Here is an 18,578-nt window from a genome sequence, read left to right as displayed (position 1 = left end):
CTGACATAAACTGTGTATTACAAGACAGTGGAACAATAACATGTAGCCTATTCAAAAGTGCAAAGAAAAACGTGCTGACACACCCAGTTAGGAACCACAGCAGAGCTTTATTGTGTCGAGATCTAGATTAAGAATAACATTTAGAAACATGTAGGCGTAATCAAAACTAATGTAAAGTCAAAAACATGCTGACACACCCAGCTATGCACCGTAGCAGTGCTCTATTGTATCAAGATCTAGATCAAGGTTAACTTTCATGTTTATATTTATATATATTTAGGCCTAATCAAACCTGATGTAGGGTCAAAAACAGGCTGACACACCCGGCTGTGAATCACAGCATTGATTTATTATATCAAGATCTAGATCAAGAATAAACTTCATATTCATATTTATATACATGTCCAATTTACACACACATCCTATCCAAGTGCTACACATCTGCAAACACCATGTGGCCCGAGTCTTTCATCTTTAAAAAGTCTTTTTTTGTCACTATGAAATGAAACTGAGTAAAAATTACATCCTTTTCCCACAGAGGGCGCTAAAGAAGCATAAAATAAAACTCAAGCCTCCTCATCACTCTCTTCCCTCCGTGCATTCCCCGCTCTCTCCTCACCGCTGGAGGAGGCCCAACTGTTTCGCCCACTGTTCCCATCCTCTCTCCTCCCTCTGTCCCTCGAAGAACTCAGACATCGTCCTCCCTCTTCGCTCTCCCTACTGTTGTTGCTATGGTGACTGATGTCACTCCCCTCATCACTGTTGTCCCGATCATCGTCTGCATAATCGAAGTCGAGATCATCCTCGTAAGAGTGATGGTCGTCTCCCTCCGCGTCAGGGTCGCTCTCGTTGTCTTCTTTTTCTTCTTCTTCATCATACTCTCCATCCAGCAGTTCACCCTCAGCGTCTTGCTCGTAGTCTTCATACTCGGCGGGGTAATCACCAGGCAGAGAGTCTTCATCGCTGGCAATGCCTGCCAGGTTATCGGCATCCTGGTACTCTCTAGGAAAATAAATAAAAAGCCATGAGGCAGTGGTGTAGCTAGGATGTGAAACTAGTATTAAAAGAGAAAATGCTACATGAAAATTACATTATTTTATTTAAAATAATGTATTAAAAGTGTGTCTCCGTAGAAGATGTGTTCACTAACTTTCACTTAGAAAATCAGGTAAACATGTCACTTGACCAGGGGTGCCCCAACATTTGCATACAACTGTATGTATTTCCAATGACCTAATTTATTCAGCAACTTTTATTAAGCACAGAAATACATAGGAGATATTCCACAGACCACACAAGAGCCACTTTATACCCGTCCAGATATATCAGATTTACAAAAAGTATTAAGAGAAACTTTTCTTAAACCAGCACTAAGTTTCCCAAGACTCCCAAATGGTTTGACACCTTAGATAAACCAGAAAATACAACAGAAGAAAAGTAATATACTGAAAATATGTTAAAATGTGTTTCTGTTTTGGAATCTGCTGACGGAACGTACCAGCATGTTTCACAGAGGAAAAAAGACAAAAGAAAAGACGGTGTGTGTGTAATGTGTTTAATTTGAGGTGGTCAGTTCTGACTGATGCTGACCTGTAAGCAGGTGGAGTGTATCGGTCAGACAGAGAGGTTGGAGTGGAGGTGTGTGTGTGTTTTAGGTTCTTGGGAGCTTTACTGCTGACCAAGTCTTCATTCAGACCACAGCCACGCAAAGCTTCAGCATAGCGCTTCTCTGCTGCCTTCTTAGCATTCATCTGCAGCATAAACACAAACATCATCAGACAGATAGACAGACAGACAGACAGACAGACAGACAGACAGACAGACAGATAGATAGATAGATAGATAGATAGATAGACAGACAGACAAACAGATAGATGGGTAGACAGACAGATAGATAGGTAAGTAGACAGATAGATAGATAAATAGATAGATAGACAGATAGGTAAGTAGATAGATAGATAGGTAAGTAGATAGATAGATAGATAGATAGATAGATAGATGGGTAGACAGACAGATAGATGGATAGGTAGACAAACAGACAGATGGCTAGATAGATGGGTAGACAGACAGATAGATGGATAGGTAGACAGACAGATGGCTAGATAGATGGGTAGACAGACAAATAGATGGATAGGTAGACAGATAGATAGATGGGTAGACAGACAGACAGATAGATAGATGGGTAGACAGACAGATAGATAGATGGGTAGACAGACAGACAGACAGATAGATAGATGGGTAGACAGACAGACAGATAGATAGATAGATGGGTAGACAGACAGATAGATAGATGGGTAGACAGACAGACAGATAGATAGATAGATGGGTAGACAGACAGACAGGTAGACAGACAGACAATGTTTTCTTTTCAGTTTATTAGAAAGTTCAAGGTCATAATGGTGCAGTATTTGAAACTAAAGTTGTGCTGTAAGTGTTGTGATCTAAAGCTCTATCCACAAGCTGACATCGTACCATGATGCGGCAATATAGTGTGATACAACACAATATGTTAAAAAGTTACATTCCTAATAGATAGATAGATACTGCAGGTAGACATATAGATAGATATGAATCGCTGCTGTCAGTAGAAAACCTTGCATCTCCAGAATGGTAACTTTGCAGGAGAAGGAAAAAACCTGTTACTTTTAATGTAAGTCAATGGAACCAGACGTCTTTCCAAGTCATTTTGGGCCGTTTCTTTTGGGCCATTCATTATGAAATTTACACACAATGTAAAGGGCGACAGGCATTTTCAAATCATGTCAAAAACTGAAAAATGAGGAAGGCAGAGAGGCAAACGGATAGACAGGTAGATGGACAGATAAATCAACAGACAAACAGATAGGTAGATAGTTGGATAGACTCAAAAGTGTATAGACAGACAGCAAAGATATGAGCAGAGAGGTAGGCCATTACACTCAGATGGATAAGCAGATGGACAGATAGACACAGACAGGTAGGTAGGTAGATGAGAATGATAACTCACCTGTGCTACCTGTTCCAATAATAACGGTCTGCTTTTCACTCTCTCCTGAATTTCTTTCATCTCCTCTCTGTATTCCCTGCGCCTCTGCAGATCCTGCTTCCTGACCCCCCACACACACACACACAGACACACACACAGACACACACACACACACACACACACACAGTCAAATGTTTGTGGATGCCTCTCTTTTCAAAACGAAAGCATGCATGTATTAAATTAGGGCTGGGCAGTTATTATAAAACTAAAATGTAGCCTCTGTAGAACATGTGTTACTTTGTAAACACATCCTGGTTTGACTCCTCAAAACATCTGTAGCAGCGGAAAACGCATGATGTTCTGGTTCACGTGAATCCTGTGTTCTCACGATGAACATAATGTTACTGAATTATTAAAAAGTAATAAATACATTGTAATGACGCTTATTTTGTCCAATCATATAGTTATGACAAAATGCACTGCTCTCTGAATTGAAAACATCTTTCTTCAGGGTCCAAATTGAACAAATTTTAAGATTAAGATTTAAGATTAATCACTATTAGCTCCACAAAATAATGTGATTACTTGTGAAGAATTATTTTTATTGTCTGATGTATAGAATGAGAAAAACAAGAGGCCTATTGTTTGCAATTTAACAGTCATTCGACACATCAGGACGGCACATTTAGAGCTGTCTTTAAGACGAGATTTCTCTTGTTTATCATGTCATGGGTTTCTCAAAAGCTAGAGGGCGCTCCAGAATGAGTCCAAAATGAATCTGGAGCATTTGAGCGAAATCATAGTTTATAAATGCTTTATAAACATTTTTAATGTAAAAGAATACATTCATTCGCTGAACAGTGAACATCATCAAACATTTTAACACCGCTGTTATATTTTTATGCGCTTTTAAATTTGAGTTATAGGAGTTTAAAACGGCGCCTCATGTACGTTCATGACGTCAGTGAGCACGAACAGCCAATGAGCTGCTCCGCTCGCCGACCAATCAGCTCTCAGTAGCAGTAATGTTAGTGTTCTGCTGCCAAAAACCCATTGGCTGTAAAAAAAAAAGGAAACATACAGGTGAGTGAATTAAAGGAAAGTGATTAGGAACTGTTTTAACTTTTAATTTTTAGCTGTTGAGACCCATTTACTCCCATTCATTGAGGACTCACTTGAGGCCACCCTCTGGTGTTTTTGCAGTCATGTTTTTGATATAATGGGGGAAATAAGAAGTGGCCTCATAAACCTCCTCATAAACCGGCTCTTGTGCAGGTTCCTTTGTTGGACCTTGTTTAGGATCAGCACTTTGCACAGTATTATTAATCAGCTCTGATGTAATCTGTGAAGGATATACAGAACATTTTGGTAGGTCATTTAAAGGGTTAATCTCATGGAAAACCAAACATTTCATCTCTTTTTTTGAAATAAGAATTTGAAGCAGTATTCAAACACTGCAAAATCCAATACAGGCCATTCACTCCCCAGTCCAGATATGGAATGTAAGCTGCAAAAAAACCCAGCTCATTTTGAATGAACTGTTTATTTGTGATGTCACAAAAAAACATATATAACCATATATATTTTTACATGTATCCACTATTCCAGCCTACAGCAGTTTAACCCCCGCCCATTCATCCTGGAGTTATAAGTGTTTCAGCCCAGATTGCTTTTTCAATTAGGCAGCCCACCAGAAGAGAAGGAGCTTACATGCATCAGTCTTAGAGACATAGACATTACGGCTGGACACTGATGGATGACTGTCTATCGAGTTCTCCTGGTACCTGCTTCAGACCAGCTGCCCACGCCCCAGCTACCGCCACCTGCATTGGACTAGCTGCCCACCCTACACTGACATTTTCATGGACTCTTAGTTCTTATTAGTACTACTAATATTACTTCTATTAACATTAGTAGTATAACTCTGTAGGTAGCTTGACCAGAGGAGGATGCGTCCCCCCCTGGTGAGCCTGGTTCCTCCCAAGGTTTCTTCCTCAGCTCTGAGGGAGGTTCTCCTTGCCACCGTCGCCCCCGGCTCGCTCACCTGGGGGTTTTGCATACTTTACTGGAATTCTGTGAAGCTGCTTTGTGACATCATCAGTTGTGAAAAGCGCCACAAATAAATTTGATTGATTTGATTTGATAGAAACAAATACATCCTGTTTTATTATCATGGGTAGAGATGCTGGAATACAGTCACATAAAAATGAATGTTTCTGGTACATAAAACCAGATGAAATATAAATGAAGAGTCCTTCAAATAATCAGTAAAAACTACTCAAAGCAAAAGCATGTTACTACAATACCCATAATTCTCAGGCTAAGTGTGGATACCTGAACTCTTTGAGCTTGGACTGGCATGTCTGTGCCAGGGCCACATGTGGGTCGTTAGCCTGAGCACGCTTCGTTATCACCTTCTGCAGCTTCTTCTCCTTCTGTCTCTGTCTCTCCCGCCATCTCTCCTCATCTTCCTCGGCCTTCTTCCTCTGCTCTAGAACCTTCCTACTCAGAGAGGAGAGGGGCTGGTCTCAGGACTGGAGGGATGGCTTGGGTGAGGGGGGATCCAGTGAGGGGTGAGGCTACGGCAAGACAGCAGGGACACATTCACGTTGGAGAGCTGGTTTTTAAGGGGTTATTATAGAGTGTCGAGCGGCTTATAGCTGCACAATATCGGCCGGTGATCTGTATCACAATATTGACTGATAAGAATGATGAGAATGCAATATTCAATCAAGCCTCCTTTCATGCTGTGAACATCATTCTGTGGGTTATTTGGAAAGCACCTATAGGAGTGATGTCCAGCTTTTGTCCTGGACGTCTGCCTTCCAAACTCTAGTTGCTGTTCCTGTTAATGAACTTTATCATAAGTTCTTGATTGGATGGATGAGATGAGTTAGAGTTAGGCAAGGGGGGTGGAGGGACAGAACTGTGCAGGACAGTAGATCTCTAGGAAAAGGTTTGCCGAAAACCGATCTACAAGCTCTAACGAGATTACATCAACTTTATCAAAATACATACAATACAGGCTAAATTGAGGGCTCACCAGCGTGTTTTAATTGTCGCTGGTTATATCATAATTGCAGTACAATATAATCACAATATAGCGTTTTGTTTATATTGTGCAGCCATAAATCGGCTTCTACAAGAATCACCTGAGATGTAATCCTAGATAAGCAGCTTTAGAGCAGAAACATACTTCATGCAAGGACGTGGACATAAACGCTTAAAGCTACAGAAACATGGTTTTGCATGGTTTGGCTTACTATTCGTACCTAAAATGAATAAATTTGCATTGGAGGGGAGAGCCTCCTCATACAAGACCCCCCAACTTTGGAATTATCTTCCTGTTAATGTTCAGGACTCAGACACAGCCTCAGTCTTTAAGTCTAGGCTGAAAACGTACTTGTTTAGTCATGCCATTGGTAGTTAGTTTTCCGTTAGATAAAAGGTGCAGATCTGGGTGTTCATGGTCATAGAGTATTATGGTAAACTGGGAGTGTTGGTGCTGTCGTCTCGCTGCTCTCACGCGTTCACTCAGGCTTGTTGATGGTGGAGTGGAAGGCTGCCGACATCTCAGGGAGCCTCATGTCTCTGTTACCTTTCTGGTTTCTCCCTTTAGTTAGACTGTGATAACTAGACCTGCTGCTCTGTTAACACTGTAATCTGTGATCAGTCACTACAGAACCGACTGTGTGTTTCGTTTTCTTTGCCGAGTTGAACAACCCCCCATTCTGTGCGTCTGATGCTGTTGCCTTGATCGGGTCCCCACTGCTTGCCAACTTTCTGGACCACCATTGAGCTTCTTGCTGTACAACAACACTGTGCAAACCTCACCCTCATGAACTGACCCTCCCGATGCTGCTGCTGCATTAACCAACACTAATCTAATTAACCGTTGCTCCACCTGTTTTTCCCACTTTGTTCTATAATACTTTACACTAACAATGTTTGCTATCCGGTGTTGACCAGAGGAGCATGGGCTCCCCTTTTGAGTCTTGGCACCTCTCAAGGTTTCTTCCTGTTGCTCTTAGGGAGTTTTTCCTTGCCACTGGAGACGTTCAAGGGGGCTCGGACTCAGATTTTTCTGTAAAGCTGCTTTGTGAAATCTGTGACGTGACTTGACTTTGCACCCTTGACTTGGTTTTCACCATCACAGTAGTGTAAGAATGCATGTTTGGTTTGTACAGAAAGACAAACCACTTGCCAGGCGTTACCATTTGTGTTCGAGTATTTGAGATGAGCATGTTTCTCTACGTATTCTAAACTACTGGCCTCAAACCTGGAGCTACAAATGGATCATAAGGCCGGAGCACATCGACCAAACACCAGCAGAATGGGGAATATTCTAGAACAGGGGTGTCAAACTCAACCAGAAAAGTGGCCATATTAAAGAAATCTCATCAAATCTGTGGGCTGTTTTATTTCATTTTTTATTTACGCTGTACTGTAACCTCAACTGGCCACTGTTTAATAAACTAAATAAATAAAATAAATACAGACAGTTGTAGTAGACCTTGAAAAATCACATGGACACTTGAAATATTCATAATTTAATTGTCCCCAGGAGCTCAGTCTTTTAAACCTACCTATTTGCTTGAACTAGATGATTGGCATCTTTTCTTTGCTACAAGTTCATTTAGACTTGGTCTCAGTTTCTGAGCTGCTGAGCTGACATGATTATGTTGGTTAAGAAGCAGCTGAGATGCAGGTAGTGTGTTTGGTGATATGACTGGTGGGGAACTGTGTGGAATTGGGTAGCACTGAGGTGTAACCGCTGTCCCATAGACTGCTGCTGGGGTAGGAGAGTCAGAACACGTTACGTTGCAGTGCATGCTGGGGGCTGTAGTGCATTGCACTGTGAAACAGGCTAACATTAAAGTACTTGGACAGGACTGTGCGGCAGGCTCGATCCCTGTGTTTGACACATGGGTCTAGAATTCGAGAACAGTGGTCAACAACCCTAACCTCCTTCAGAGTCTAGCTCCAATCACAATCTGCCACACCTGCTACAACAGTCCCTGATTGGCTGGATCAGAGCCATGAGTGTTAATGGTAAAGGGAGGCGGTAGCTTGTAAGATGGAACTAAACTCTGCAGGAAAGCAGATCTCCGGTATCTCCAGGCATGTGATTGGTAATGAACGTTCGAATTTTGAATGGAGAATATCATTCTAGGTCTTGACCAAAATAGACTCCTTTTAGTGTTTTAGGGCACTAATAAGTAAACCGGCCTTTATTTCATAGAGTGGGAATCATAAACTGGAATTCCAGAGTGATTTTAATGGTACTAAATCTTCCAACAATGCACTTGTGATTCTGAGTGAACACTGCATACGAGCTGAATCTACACCAACGTGCGTTTTAAATCTCTCGTCGTTAAGCAATGACTGAAGGAGCAGAGGCCACTGCATCACTGAAAATGTAACTTTTCAATGGCAAAACACTGTAAAAACTGTGATGTGTTTACTGCCTGTTTGTCATGCAGCAAAAACCCAGACTGGAAACTGCAGTCATGGATCAAAAATTAAACGCTGTTACTAGGGCTGGGAGATAAACCGATAATGATAAGTATTGCGATATAACTTTTTCTCAATAGAGCGATAAGAAAGGTTCGATAAATGTTCGATATAATACACCATTCTCACACTTCCACGTTCAGTGAAAGCCCTGGTGGCGTTTTCTACTGCAAGGAAAGCGACACTACTCTGCTGACGCCAGGAGACGGCGCACTTCTGAGTTTCTCCGACATGATAAGAGAGAAAGGGCCGCAACGAGTAAAAAAGGGTCACCAAATATACTTTAGCAACGTCTGAAATGTGGAGTTATACATTCGGTGTTTTGAGTGGAGCGACCGGCAATCAGTTCTCCCGTAACCAGATGTGAATGACGAGATGAGTGGCGTAGCTGTGCTGATCTACAGTGAACTCACGTCTTTCCATACATCCTAACAAGCTTTAGCAGCGTTAAATCACAATCACAATCCTCACAACTACAGCGCAGTCAAAAAGTCATATATTAGTATAAATGCGTTCCCAAGCAATGAAAGTGAAAGAAAGAAGTCAGGTCAGTTACAGCCCTGATTTAAACAAGAGTAAACTGAGGAAGCTGTGAGGCACTAGAGAGCGGGAAAACACAATCTTACAGGCAAGCAGTGCTCCATCACTCGCACAACGTGGCGAATTGATGATACTGTAGATCAAACAAGACACAAAAGCACCGCTTTGAGTTGAAATGTACCTGAAAGGAGGACTCTGTTTGACTGGTGTTACATATATTAACCCCTCAAACTACTATAGAGAAACCGAATCGTCTGCTAGCTGGTGTTTAAATACTGTGATATGCTCTGACATGGATGCGGCAGGACAGGCAGTAATGCGGTGTGATCCATCACTGACGTACTGAGCCAGCTAATACTTGCTGTCCCTACTAAGTTGACGTTACTGAGAAACTAAACAGTTTAGCTCTGTTGTTGGCCACTTGTTTAGTATTTGTAACTGGACAGCCGAGCACTTACTGAGTCACCAGACAGTTAAAAATAATCTGTTTTCTTTCTTAAATTACGACTATTACAAAAACTGCGGCCGTGCTTTTCCAGCTGGTAAAAACAGCTCACCAGACACTTTCTCCCACTTTCCCATGCCAGATTTGTGAAATGTTTCACGGTTTGGCAAGTGTTTATGTTCAGACCATAAAGGATACTTTAAAACAACAATTAACCACCCAGGAGCGAAAATCAGCCTTCAGACCAAAAAATAATGATTTGACATTTAACGCAAGATGCATCGATATCGACCGATATGAATTTTGTTTATCGTGATAACATTTTTGCCCATGTCGCCCAGCTCTATGTGAACTGAATCAAGTTCAATACTTTTCCCAGTTTACTTTTCAAAACCTGCTTAATACATTTACAGCTACGAATAAGAAGCCAACTTCAGCCTCAGGCACCTAGTGTTGGCTTGTTTATGTGGTTGCTGATTATTGATGCAAGCTGATGATGAGGAAGTGTCTAAATTTGTTTACTGATTTATGTGTTTTCACGATATTTTGTAAACTAAATGGTTCTCTATATAGCACGATAGTAAATGAGGGGAAAAAGAGGGAATAGGGATCCATTTTACTCACAGCTCTAGAGAGGTGGAGGTTCTAGAAGAGTGTGGATAGGGAGGAACGTTCTAGAACGGGGGACATTCACACTCTAGAGTTCCCAAACACACAACATACAGACACGGCACACTAGAGACGAACAAGGTAGGGATCATGCACAGACATTTGCACAAGACCTGTGTGCCAGCACTAAAGACAGAGCTCTATGAAGCTTTGAGTCCAACAGGGTTTTGTGGGGGTTTCATCAGTCACCAGGATGGACTCTGTTACCTAACCGCCTCCTGACGTTTCTTGGCTGCATCGGTAATTTTGGCTGGCAGGCACTCCTGACTCCCTGAGAGTGACGAGCAGACGGAGGACGAGGGTGTTCTGGGAGACAGGGCAGCCGGTGTGATGAAAGGCCAGCGGGACGACCGGGGGCTTGTCCTCTCGGCCTCGATGTCAGCGATAATGCGCTCCTTGTGTGAGGCGATGTTAGAGGTGCGCAGTTTGAAGGGTTCACAGGCCGTTACAGGTCGCACATCTCGTTTGCTAGCAAGCTGCTTCTGGAAGCGCCTGTAACTAGCATCAAAGTCGGGCACCTGGCCGTTTATTTTGGGCCGGTGGCTGGTCTCTGCCTCCTGGTCACTCTGGGTGGCAGCTTTCTGAGCCTGTCGCTCGCTAAGCCGCCTAGCTAGCATACTAGGTGGCATCGAAGCGCTCTGCAGCAACTCTCTTGCACGCATCTGCATCTTGATGGACCGGTACAGCTGCTCCTCTTTTTGCTGCTCACCTAACGCCGCCTCCTTGACCGCCCGGGGGACGGGCTTGGCCCGAAATGGGCGCCTCCTACGGTCCTCCTCCTCCTTGGCAGACAAGAGCATCTGCTCTTTTAGTTGCACCTCCTTCAGCTCCTTCTTCAGGCGCTCCCGCTCCAGAAAGCTAAAAGGTTTCTGGGTAGAGCAAAGGCGCTGCTGCTCAGTGGCCCGCAGGTGGCACCGCCGCTCCTCATCTTTCTCCTGCAGCTCCTCGTACAGCGGTAGTCGCACATGGGCCGGCATTGGACTGGCCCGAAACTTGCGTTGGCACTCCGTCAGCTCCTCCAACTGCCGGCGAAGTTCTGTGTTCTCATGCTCAATCTCAGAGCGAGATTTAATGCCCTTCTGTTTGCGCTCTGCCTCCCTCCGCGTCATGCGGAAAGGTTTGGGCACAGTCACCCGCAGACGCCAGCCATCCTCCTCACCTGCCTGCTTCCGTTTCTTCAACCTTTTACCTCTTACCTTGACCTTATTCCGTACTGCGGCTCGACGGTCATCTGCACGGCTCTGTATCGAGGTTGCGGAAGGGTGCCGCTGCCGTGGAGACAATCTGTCCACGCTGAAGTCCTGCCACATGTTCTTGATGCGTTCTTTGGGCGAGACGAGAAGGTCTTTCTCGATACTGAGGTTGCTGCTGTCTCTACGTTTGTTGTCAGCAGCACGATCCTCCTCATCGGTGTCTAAGAAGGTGGAGTCTCTTCTCAGCTCATGGGCGGAGTAGGCCTTCCTCAAGTTACAAGGCAGTAGCATGCTCGGCCCGCCCCAGTGCAGCCTACAGCCAGTAACACAATAAAAGAAATTCAGATGTGTAGCATGACGTTTTTCTGCCTGTACCCGACTCGCAGCGTAGACATAATTAAGAAGTTGACCTGAAATGACTTTATTAGCGTGAGTATTTGGTCTAAGCTACAAATAGGATCCTCTGACTAAAGCCTTTCACTCAGGTTTCTGCTGACAGGTCGATTATAAAGATTCTATTTTTATTTACACCCACATTTCTGTCACAGGTTGTTATCAGTATTTAACGCATTGTCTGTTCACCCTTCACTGACATAAGGTGTGTCCACTTGATTCAAGGCTGAACCATCACTTTAAAGCACATATCACTGCTCTTGGAACAAAACCTCACACCTCTAAAATGGTAACTTTACAGGAGAAGGAAAAAACATACTTTACTTTCTATGTAAGTCAATGGAACCAGACGTCTTTCTGAGTAATTTTGGGCCATTTCAGATCAGGAAATCTACACACAGTGTAAAGGACAAACTGACACGACACTGCGGGGGTTTAACTACAGGGTTTCTCCTTCTGCTTCTGATTCAACACACCTGAATCAGCTGATCTGTGACATTAATCCTCTGCGTTTACACGGGGAAAACCACTAAACCCTGCAATGCTGTGGGCATCCACAAGTTTACAGTTTGAATCCACTTCATTAAAAGAAAACTTAAAATCCTAAAGTCTTAAAGTCCTAAAATGCGAACATAATTTGTATTTAATCAAACTTATAAGGCCAGATTGTGGTCAGTCTGTATCATCTAAAAGAGATCACACTGAATGGCTCCTGCTACCCATTTAACATATATAACACCCCACTGACTGTATGTCACGGCTAGCCCACCCCTAGACCACACCTGATGATTGTCCTGCATACAAGAACTAACAGGTTTTTAATCTCAAACAGATTTTAAATGCACACAGACTTTATTTTAGAAGACAAATACGGCAAACTACTGAGAAAAATAATGTCCAGGCCTAAAACAAAATAATTTTGCTGGAAATATTATTGCTGACATTCTGCTAGATTAAAATGATTTACTACTGTACTTTACAAAGTATAATGAAATGAATGAAGGGAAAACGAGTGATAAGAAGTAGCAATTTGTTAAACACTCTGCTTAACCATCAGTGGGCTGCTCGTAAACCACTGAGCAAAGAGCTCAGTTCTTTTTGCTGGCTGCGTAGCTTTCATTCACGATTAGCAACATTATCAATTTGGTTACGTATTTTATGGGAGGGGCCTTATTTTAGCCCCACCCCTGTATTTTAGAGCAGGACATGAGCACCCTTGTCCATAGTTTTAAAATAAATGTCTTAAAATTAGTGTTAAAATCAAAGTAATGAAATCAGTGTGTAACATTAAGAAACACATATTTTCTGCAATTTAGAGAGCTTTTTCTGTTAAAATATTAAACATATTATAATTTTATCTGTACACAAGTCATGTACTGGCTTGAATTCGAGAAGGGTCCAGCTGCAGACCTCCACTCCGCTGAGGAGCCGATCAAATTGCAGAACTCTAGTTCCGCTCAGGACAGCTAGTCGTGTTAATGTGACTTCTGGCGACACAATAACACAGTACAAGTTATAAGGATAGAATACAAACAAGAGATAATTAATATAATACAAGACTGTAACAAGAGATAAATACAACTAAAGGTAAAATTCAATAGATTTTAGGAAGTGTTCACGTTGATGGTATTTTACACTGATGTTAGTTTAGTTTAGATGCGCCAAAAATGGTTAAATCAGCATAAAATCAAATGTACAACATTGTATATTGTACAAAAATCAACATTGATTTGATGCACTAGGCGATGGGAAAACGAACATCGGTTCAGCGTAATTTTATCTGGGATTGCGAAATAAGTTGGTTTTAGCAAAATATTAGTTGGACAGAAAGTGTGCCGTGTTGTTGAACAGTTAAAGGTAAGAGGTAAACAAGTTAAGCCTCACAGTGTTACGTACCGTTTATTTTGACAGCTAGGTGCCTGGTGTGACTGCACTGGCACCTGAGTTCTGAGCACCTGAGCCCTGCACTTTGATTGGGTTCCTCAGAGGAGCGAAGCCCCGGAGGTCTGCAGTTGGAGTCTTTTGTTGAATTCAGCTTATAATTAGCTCAAAGTGTCAGGAGCGAAACATTTGGTACAGTTTGGTAGTGTTATGATTGTTTTGTTGGTGTCTAAATGGAATTTGTTGAGTCAGTCAAACGTCCCAAATGTCTTTTCAACTCTGACTTTCAACCAATTTGACACACAGATCCATATAAATATCTAACATCATCAACAATTAAAACAGGAGAAAGAAACAGCACAAGCTGCATGCAGGCCTGCACTCACAGACTGTCTCTGTTGGAGCTGTCCAGAGGTGCCACACCCTTCAGCTCGAGTTTCTCACGGTACATGAGCTCCAGCTCGGCCATGGTGCGGAGATGCTCCCTCTTCAGCTGCTCCAGTTTGTGGTAGTATTCCTCGTTAGAGAAGTAGAACTCGCGCAGGTCGATGTGGTCTCCTGTAACCCGGTAGTCCTTTATCAGCAGGGGGCTGCTGTCTTTGGTCGGAACATCACCAGCTCCCAGCTCCGAGCCGGAGTCGTACTCCATCTGTAGGAATAAGACAGAAAGGGGTTTTGGTGGTTCATTAGGAAAGCTGACAGTTACCAACGGTGCAGATTAAACGCTCAGACTGAAGTGAAATTAAAGCTGCCACTGGGTTTTTCTACACAAACTAGTCACGGATTCTCAAGAAAACATTGAAGCAAAAAAAAAGAACTCAGTTTAATTCATGCAACTAATTTAAAAACTGCTGTTCAAACACATTTTAGGTTTGAATTTTCAAAAGCCTTCGCTCCGTTAAAGCAGAATTTTGTAAATGTTTCAGAATTTCTGCATAAATAAATCGGCCATTGAGAATGGTTTGATGTGAAATGCTCTATGGAAAACTACTGAGTCAGAGTTGTTCACGGTGGCGGTGACTGGAACCAGATATCTGAAGGATTTATTGCTTCTAAACGCCACATGACACTGAGTTTTTACTGCAATTTTAACTGGGTTTAAAGTCAACTCTACTAGTAACAGTTCATATTAAATGAACTTTGCTCTGACCCCAAAGTGAAAAAGCACTGCAAATTTTCACAAATATTTTTTAGAATTTTGCTCCATTAGGTTCCAAATCACATCTTAAAGGGGAAATTTGTACATTTTTCAATTGAACTGCAAAACAAATTCATTCAGAGCGGTTTGATATGAAATGCTACATTACAGTAAAACCTCAAAGTAAAGTGGAACTGCAAGAAGCTGTGGGCTACAAATCCTCATGCCAATTCTGATTAGGACCAGTAACGGATATTAGGCACTTTCACGCTCCATTCTAGGCTGAACTGCTCAGTGTAAACTGGGTACATTAAAAAAAACATAAACCAGTTCATACCTGCTTTCTGTGTAGCTCAGCCGAACTTCAGTGCAGCACGTCAGCAGTAAGTTACTTTGGTGAAACTAAACTTTTCTAAGACAAACTTTTGTGCTGTAGAAGCAAGAATCTTTAACTGTTTTTAAAATGTGAATGACTGTTTTCTCTATTTACAGCTCACATGGCTTTAAAAAACACACTTTTGCCTTATAACGTTTGTATTATTCTTACATTTATGGCATTTGGCTGACGCTCTTATCCAGAGCAACTTACAGTTTGATCATTTTACACAGGTAGACCAAGGTGGTGTTAGGAGTCTTGCCCAAGGACTCTTATTGGTATAGTGTAGGGTGTTTACCCAGGTGGGGATTGAACCCCAGTCTACAGTGTAGAAGGCAGAGGTGTTAACCACTACACTAACCAACCACAAAATTATTCTTAATTTTAAATTTTTACTGTTCATTTTTAAGTCTTAAAATTTATTCTATTTTCATTATTTTTATGCTTGTTCCTTTTTACTTGTATTAAACAGATAAGCTGGTGTGTTCTTTCAGTTCTATACTACTGTCTGCTGCCCAATGTTTGGTTTAAATATACCGTGAAGCTGCGGTTTTATGTATGAAATGTGATATAAATAACGCTACTGTTATAATAATTATTATTATTATTGTTATTAGGCACTGGTTTGTGTCTTATTTCATCTTTACGTCATTTTCCCCTCTGTGTTAGTAAACGTGCTCAGCAGGGCTGTGAGGTGTGCTGTAATATGAGTGATTGCTCTGAGACGGTAAGCTCATTATCTGCTGGTCTGTTGGGCAGCAGATGGCAGATTGAGTGTCCTTCACAAAAGAGACGGAGAACAAAACGACAGCCTAATATCCAACAGGTGCCAACGGGCGTCCGTAAGAATGACCAGAAACTGATTTTTAGACAGAACACAAAAATGGCTTTACACAGAGAGAGAAACGAGGTTTGGAGAACACAGAGCACTAAAGACTCTGGGCGCCGCTGCAGCCAACAAGCACGGATTAACTTGACTTTCGTTAGAATGAATGGAACCAGGCAGGATGAAAGAGTGCGGTACTTTAGTGTGGGCTGGCATGACTTCAGTTTAATCAGTATGTCACTGTTGTCGGAACAAAACCTCCATTTTTGTTGTTTTTCGGCTTTTGACATCATTTGAAAATGCCACGTGTCCTCGACAGTGTGTGTCAACTTCATGATGAACGGACCAAAAGAAACAGCCCAAAATAGCTTGGGAAAAAGTCTGGTTCCATTGACTTACATTAGAAATAAAGAAGGTTTTTCCCTTTTCCTGTAAAGTTACCATTTTGTAGATATGATGCTTTCTTCCGACAACAGTGATATATTATTTAGTATATTAATAAATCTATTAATAATGCTTATTAGTATTACAAATGATTAGAGTGGGATTCAAGTCATGTATCCATATATATATATATATATATATACACACACACACACACACACACACACACACACACACACACATAGCCTTTATAAACTAATTTGTAGACTAAAAGTAATAGTAAACGTTCACTTTGCTCACTAGGCTCAAGTGCAGTGCCAGAAACTAAACATATATATACATAAGTCCACTCAGTCTGAGGGAAGTGACACAGACATGCTGTTTTTCCACGATGCTACTTGATGGACGAGGTTTCATTCTCGAACTTTCCGTTCCACCTTAAATAATGAGGCGCTTGCATTCTGGCTTATTGAACAGGCGCTAGAATGTAGCGGAACTGCTGCACCATTTAAGGTGGACCGGAGAGTTCGAATAAGAAGTTGGCGAACGTTCGCATGACATTAGCCTCGTAGCTCCGGTGCAAAACTACAGAAGTAGCTAAGCTTCAGCTTCAGCTTCAGCTACGCTTAAATATCCTTCATTACCAAGCGACACTTTTCCTCCAAGCTTCGAAACCTCCGACATGCGCTCGGAAATCTCGGCTTACTCGCCTCCTTCTCGTAGTCCCTGTTGTCCAGGCGGTGAGCGGCCCGCTCTCTCTCGTACAGGGCCAGCGGGGCTTTAGTGAGCGGGTCCACCGGCGTCTTCAGACACGAGGTGACCAGCACGTTAGCGCGGTGGGAGCCGTCCATCCTTCACTCTCACTCCTCTTTCTCTCTCTTACTCCTCTCCCCTTTTCTCTGCTCTCTCTTTCTCTCTCTTACTCCTCTCCCCTTTTCTCTCTTACTCCTCTCCCCTTTTCTCTGCTCTCTCTCTTACTCCTCTCCCCTTTTCTCTGCTCTCACTCTCTCTCTTACTCCTCTCCCCTTTTCTCTGCTCTCTCTCTTACTCCTCTCCCCTTTTCTCTGCTCTCACTCTCTCTCTTACTCCTCTCCCCTTTTCTCTGCTCTCTCTTTCTCTCTCTTACTCCTCTCCCCTTTTCTCTGCTCTCACTCTCTCTCTTACTCCTCTCCCCTTTTCTCTGCTCTCTCTTACTCCTCTCCCCTTTTCTCTGCTCTCTCTCTTACTCCTCTCCCCTTTTCTCTGCTCTCTCTCTCTCTCTTACTCCTCTCCCCTTTTCTCTGCTCTCTCTCTCTCTCTCTTACTCCTCTCCCTTTCTCTCTCTCTCTCTTACTCCTCTCCCCTTTTCTCTGCTCTCACTCTCTCTCTTACTCCTCTCCCCTTTTCTCTGCTCTCTCTTTCTCTCTCTTACTCCTCTCCCCTTTTCTCTGCTCTCACTCTCTCTCTTACTCCTCTCCCCTTTTCTCTGCTCTCACTCTCTCTCTTACTCCTCTCCCCTTTTCTCTGCTCTCTCTTACTCCTCTCCCCTTTTCTCTGCTCTCTCTCTTACTCCTCTCCCCTTTTCTCTGCTCTCTCTCTCTCTCTTACTCCTCTCCCCTTTTCTCTGCTCTCTCTCTCTCTCTCTTACTCCTCTCCCTTTCTCTCTCTCTCTTACTCCTCTCCCTTTTTCTCTGCTCTCTGTCTCATTACACTCCTCTTTTCTCTCCTGTCTCTTACTTCACTCCCTTTTTCTCTCCTGTCTCCCTCCCTCACTCTCACTAAACTCCTTTTTTCTCTCCTCCGCTTTATCTCTTCAGTGCTAACTTAGCCGGAGTGAGCGACGCCAGTATCTAAGCAACAAGACCCTCCCTGGCGCTGCCTTCACGCCCCGCCCCGCCCGAACAAACCACGCCCACTCAATAACCGTCACTCTTGGAAAATACAGTTTTCACAGGTAAAAGTCCACACGCTGATTTCTTACGAGTGAAAACTGGATTGAAAAATACTTTTTATTGCTTTTAAGAAAATTTTAAGTGTCAATTTTTGATTTATTTTCATGTAAAAATAACTAACATCCAATAGTTCTATTTGCACATTTAACTCTTCAGCACTCACTACTAAGTAATCAAAACGATCATGTCAAAATTGAAGTTTTGCTTGTAACAGCTTAAACAGCTTTTTAAACGAAAATCTCTAGTAAAAATAATTTACTTAATTATTGTATGAACTTCCATAAATTAGTTTTTTAATTGTTTAAAATATTATGCTAAATATA

At 42.4% G+C, this 18,578-nt stretch overlaps 1 protein-coding gene across 1 annotated transcript; it reads right to left on the bottom strand.

Annotated features, from left to right (window-relative positions):
* Nucleotides 1-87: 87 nt before the first annotated feature.
* On the bottom strand, nt 88-17,248 carry fam161a (FAM161 centrosomal protein A). Its single transcript, XM_017716519.2, has 7 exons — nt 17,035-17,248; nt 13,987-14,249; nt 10,341-11,639; nt 5,300-5,467; nt 2,987-3,086; nt 1,591-1,751; nt 88-1,002 (listed from the first exon to the last, which is right to left on the bottom strand). Exons 1-7 carry the CDS (start codon nt 17,173-17,175, stop codon nt 567-569), a joined length of 2,568 nt encoding a protein of 855 aa, XP_017572008.2. The 5' UTR covers nt 17,176-17,248; the 3' UTR covers nt 88-566.
* Nucleotides 17,249-18,578: the final 1,330 nt, after the last annotated feature.

This window comes from Pygocentrus nattereri, chromosome 12, assembly GCF_015220715.1.
Source record: "Pygocentrus nattereri isolate fPygNat1 chromosome 12, fPygNat1.pri, whole genome shotgun sequence".
Classification (NCBI taxonomy): domain Eukaryota; kingdom Metazoa; phylum Chordata; class Actinopteri; order Characiformes; family Serrasalmidae; genus Pygocentrus; species Pygocentrus nattereri.
The sequence above is the reverse complement of the archived record's forward strand: the minus strand, read 5'-3'. Positions and strand labels throughout refer to the sequence as shown.

What these genes read in the sequence shown, in the direction of transcription:
- fam161a (XM_017716519.2), bottom strand. Translation starts at nt 17,175, where the DNA reads ATGGACGGCTCCCACCGCGCTAACGTGCTGGTCACCTCGTGTCTGAAG. An exon ending in TCCAAGCTCAAAGAGTTCAG is followed by an intron (nt 3,087 to 5,299) that starts GTATCCACACTT and finishes GTGGGGGGTCAG; the next exon opens with GAAGCAGGATCTGCAGAGGC. An exon ending in TATTGGAACAGGTAGCACAG is followed by an intron (nt 1,752 to 2,986) that starts GTGAGTTATCAT and finishes TTTATGCTGCAG; the next exon opens with ATGAATGCTAAGAAGGCAGC.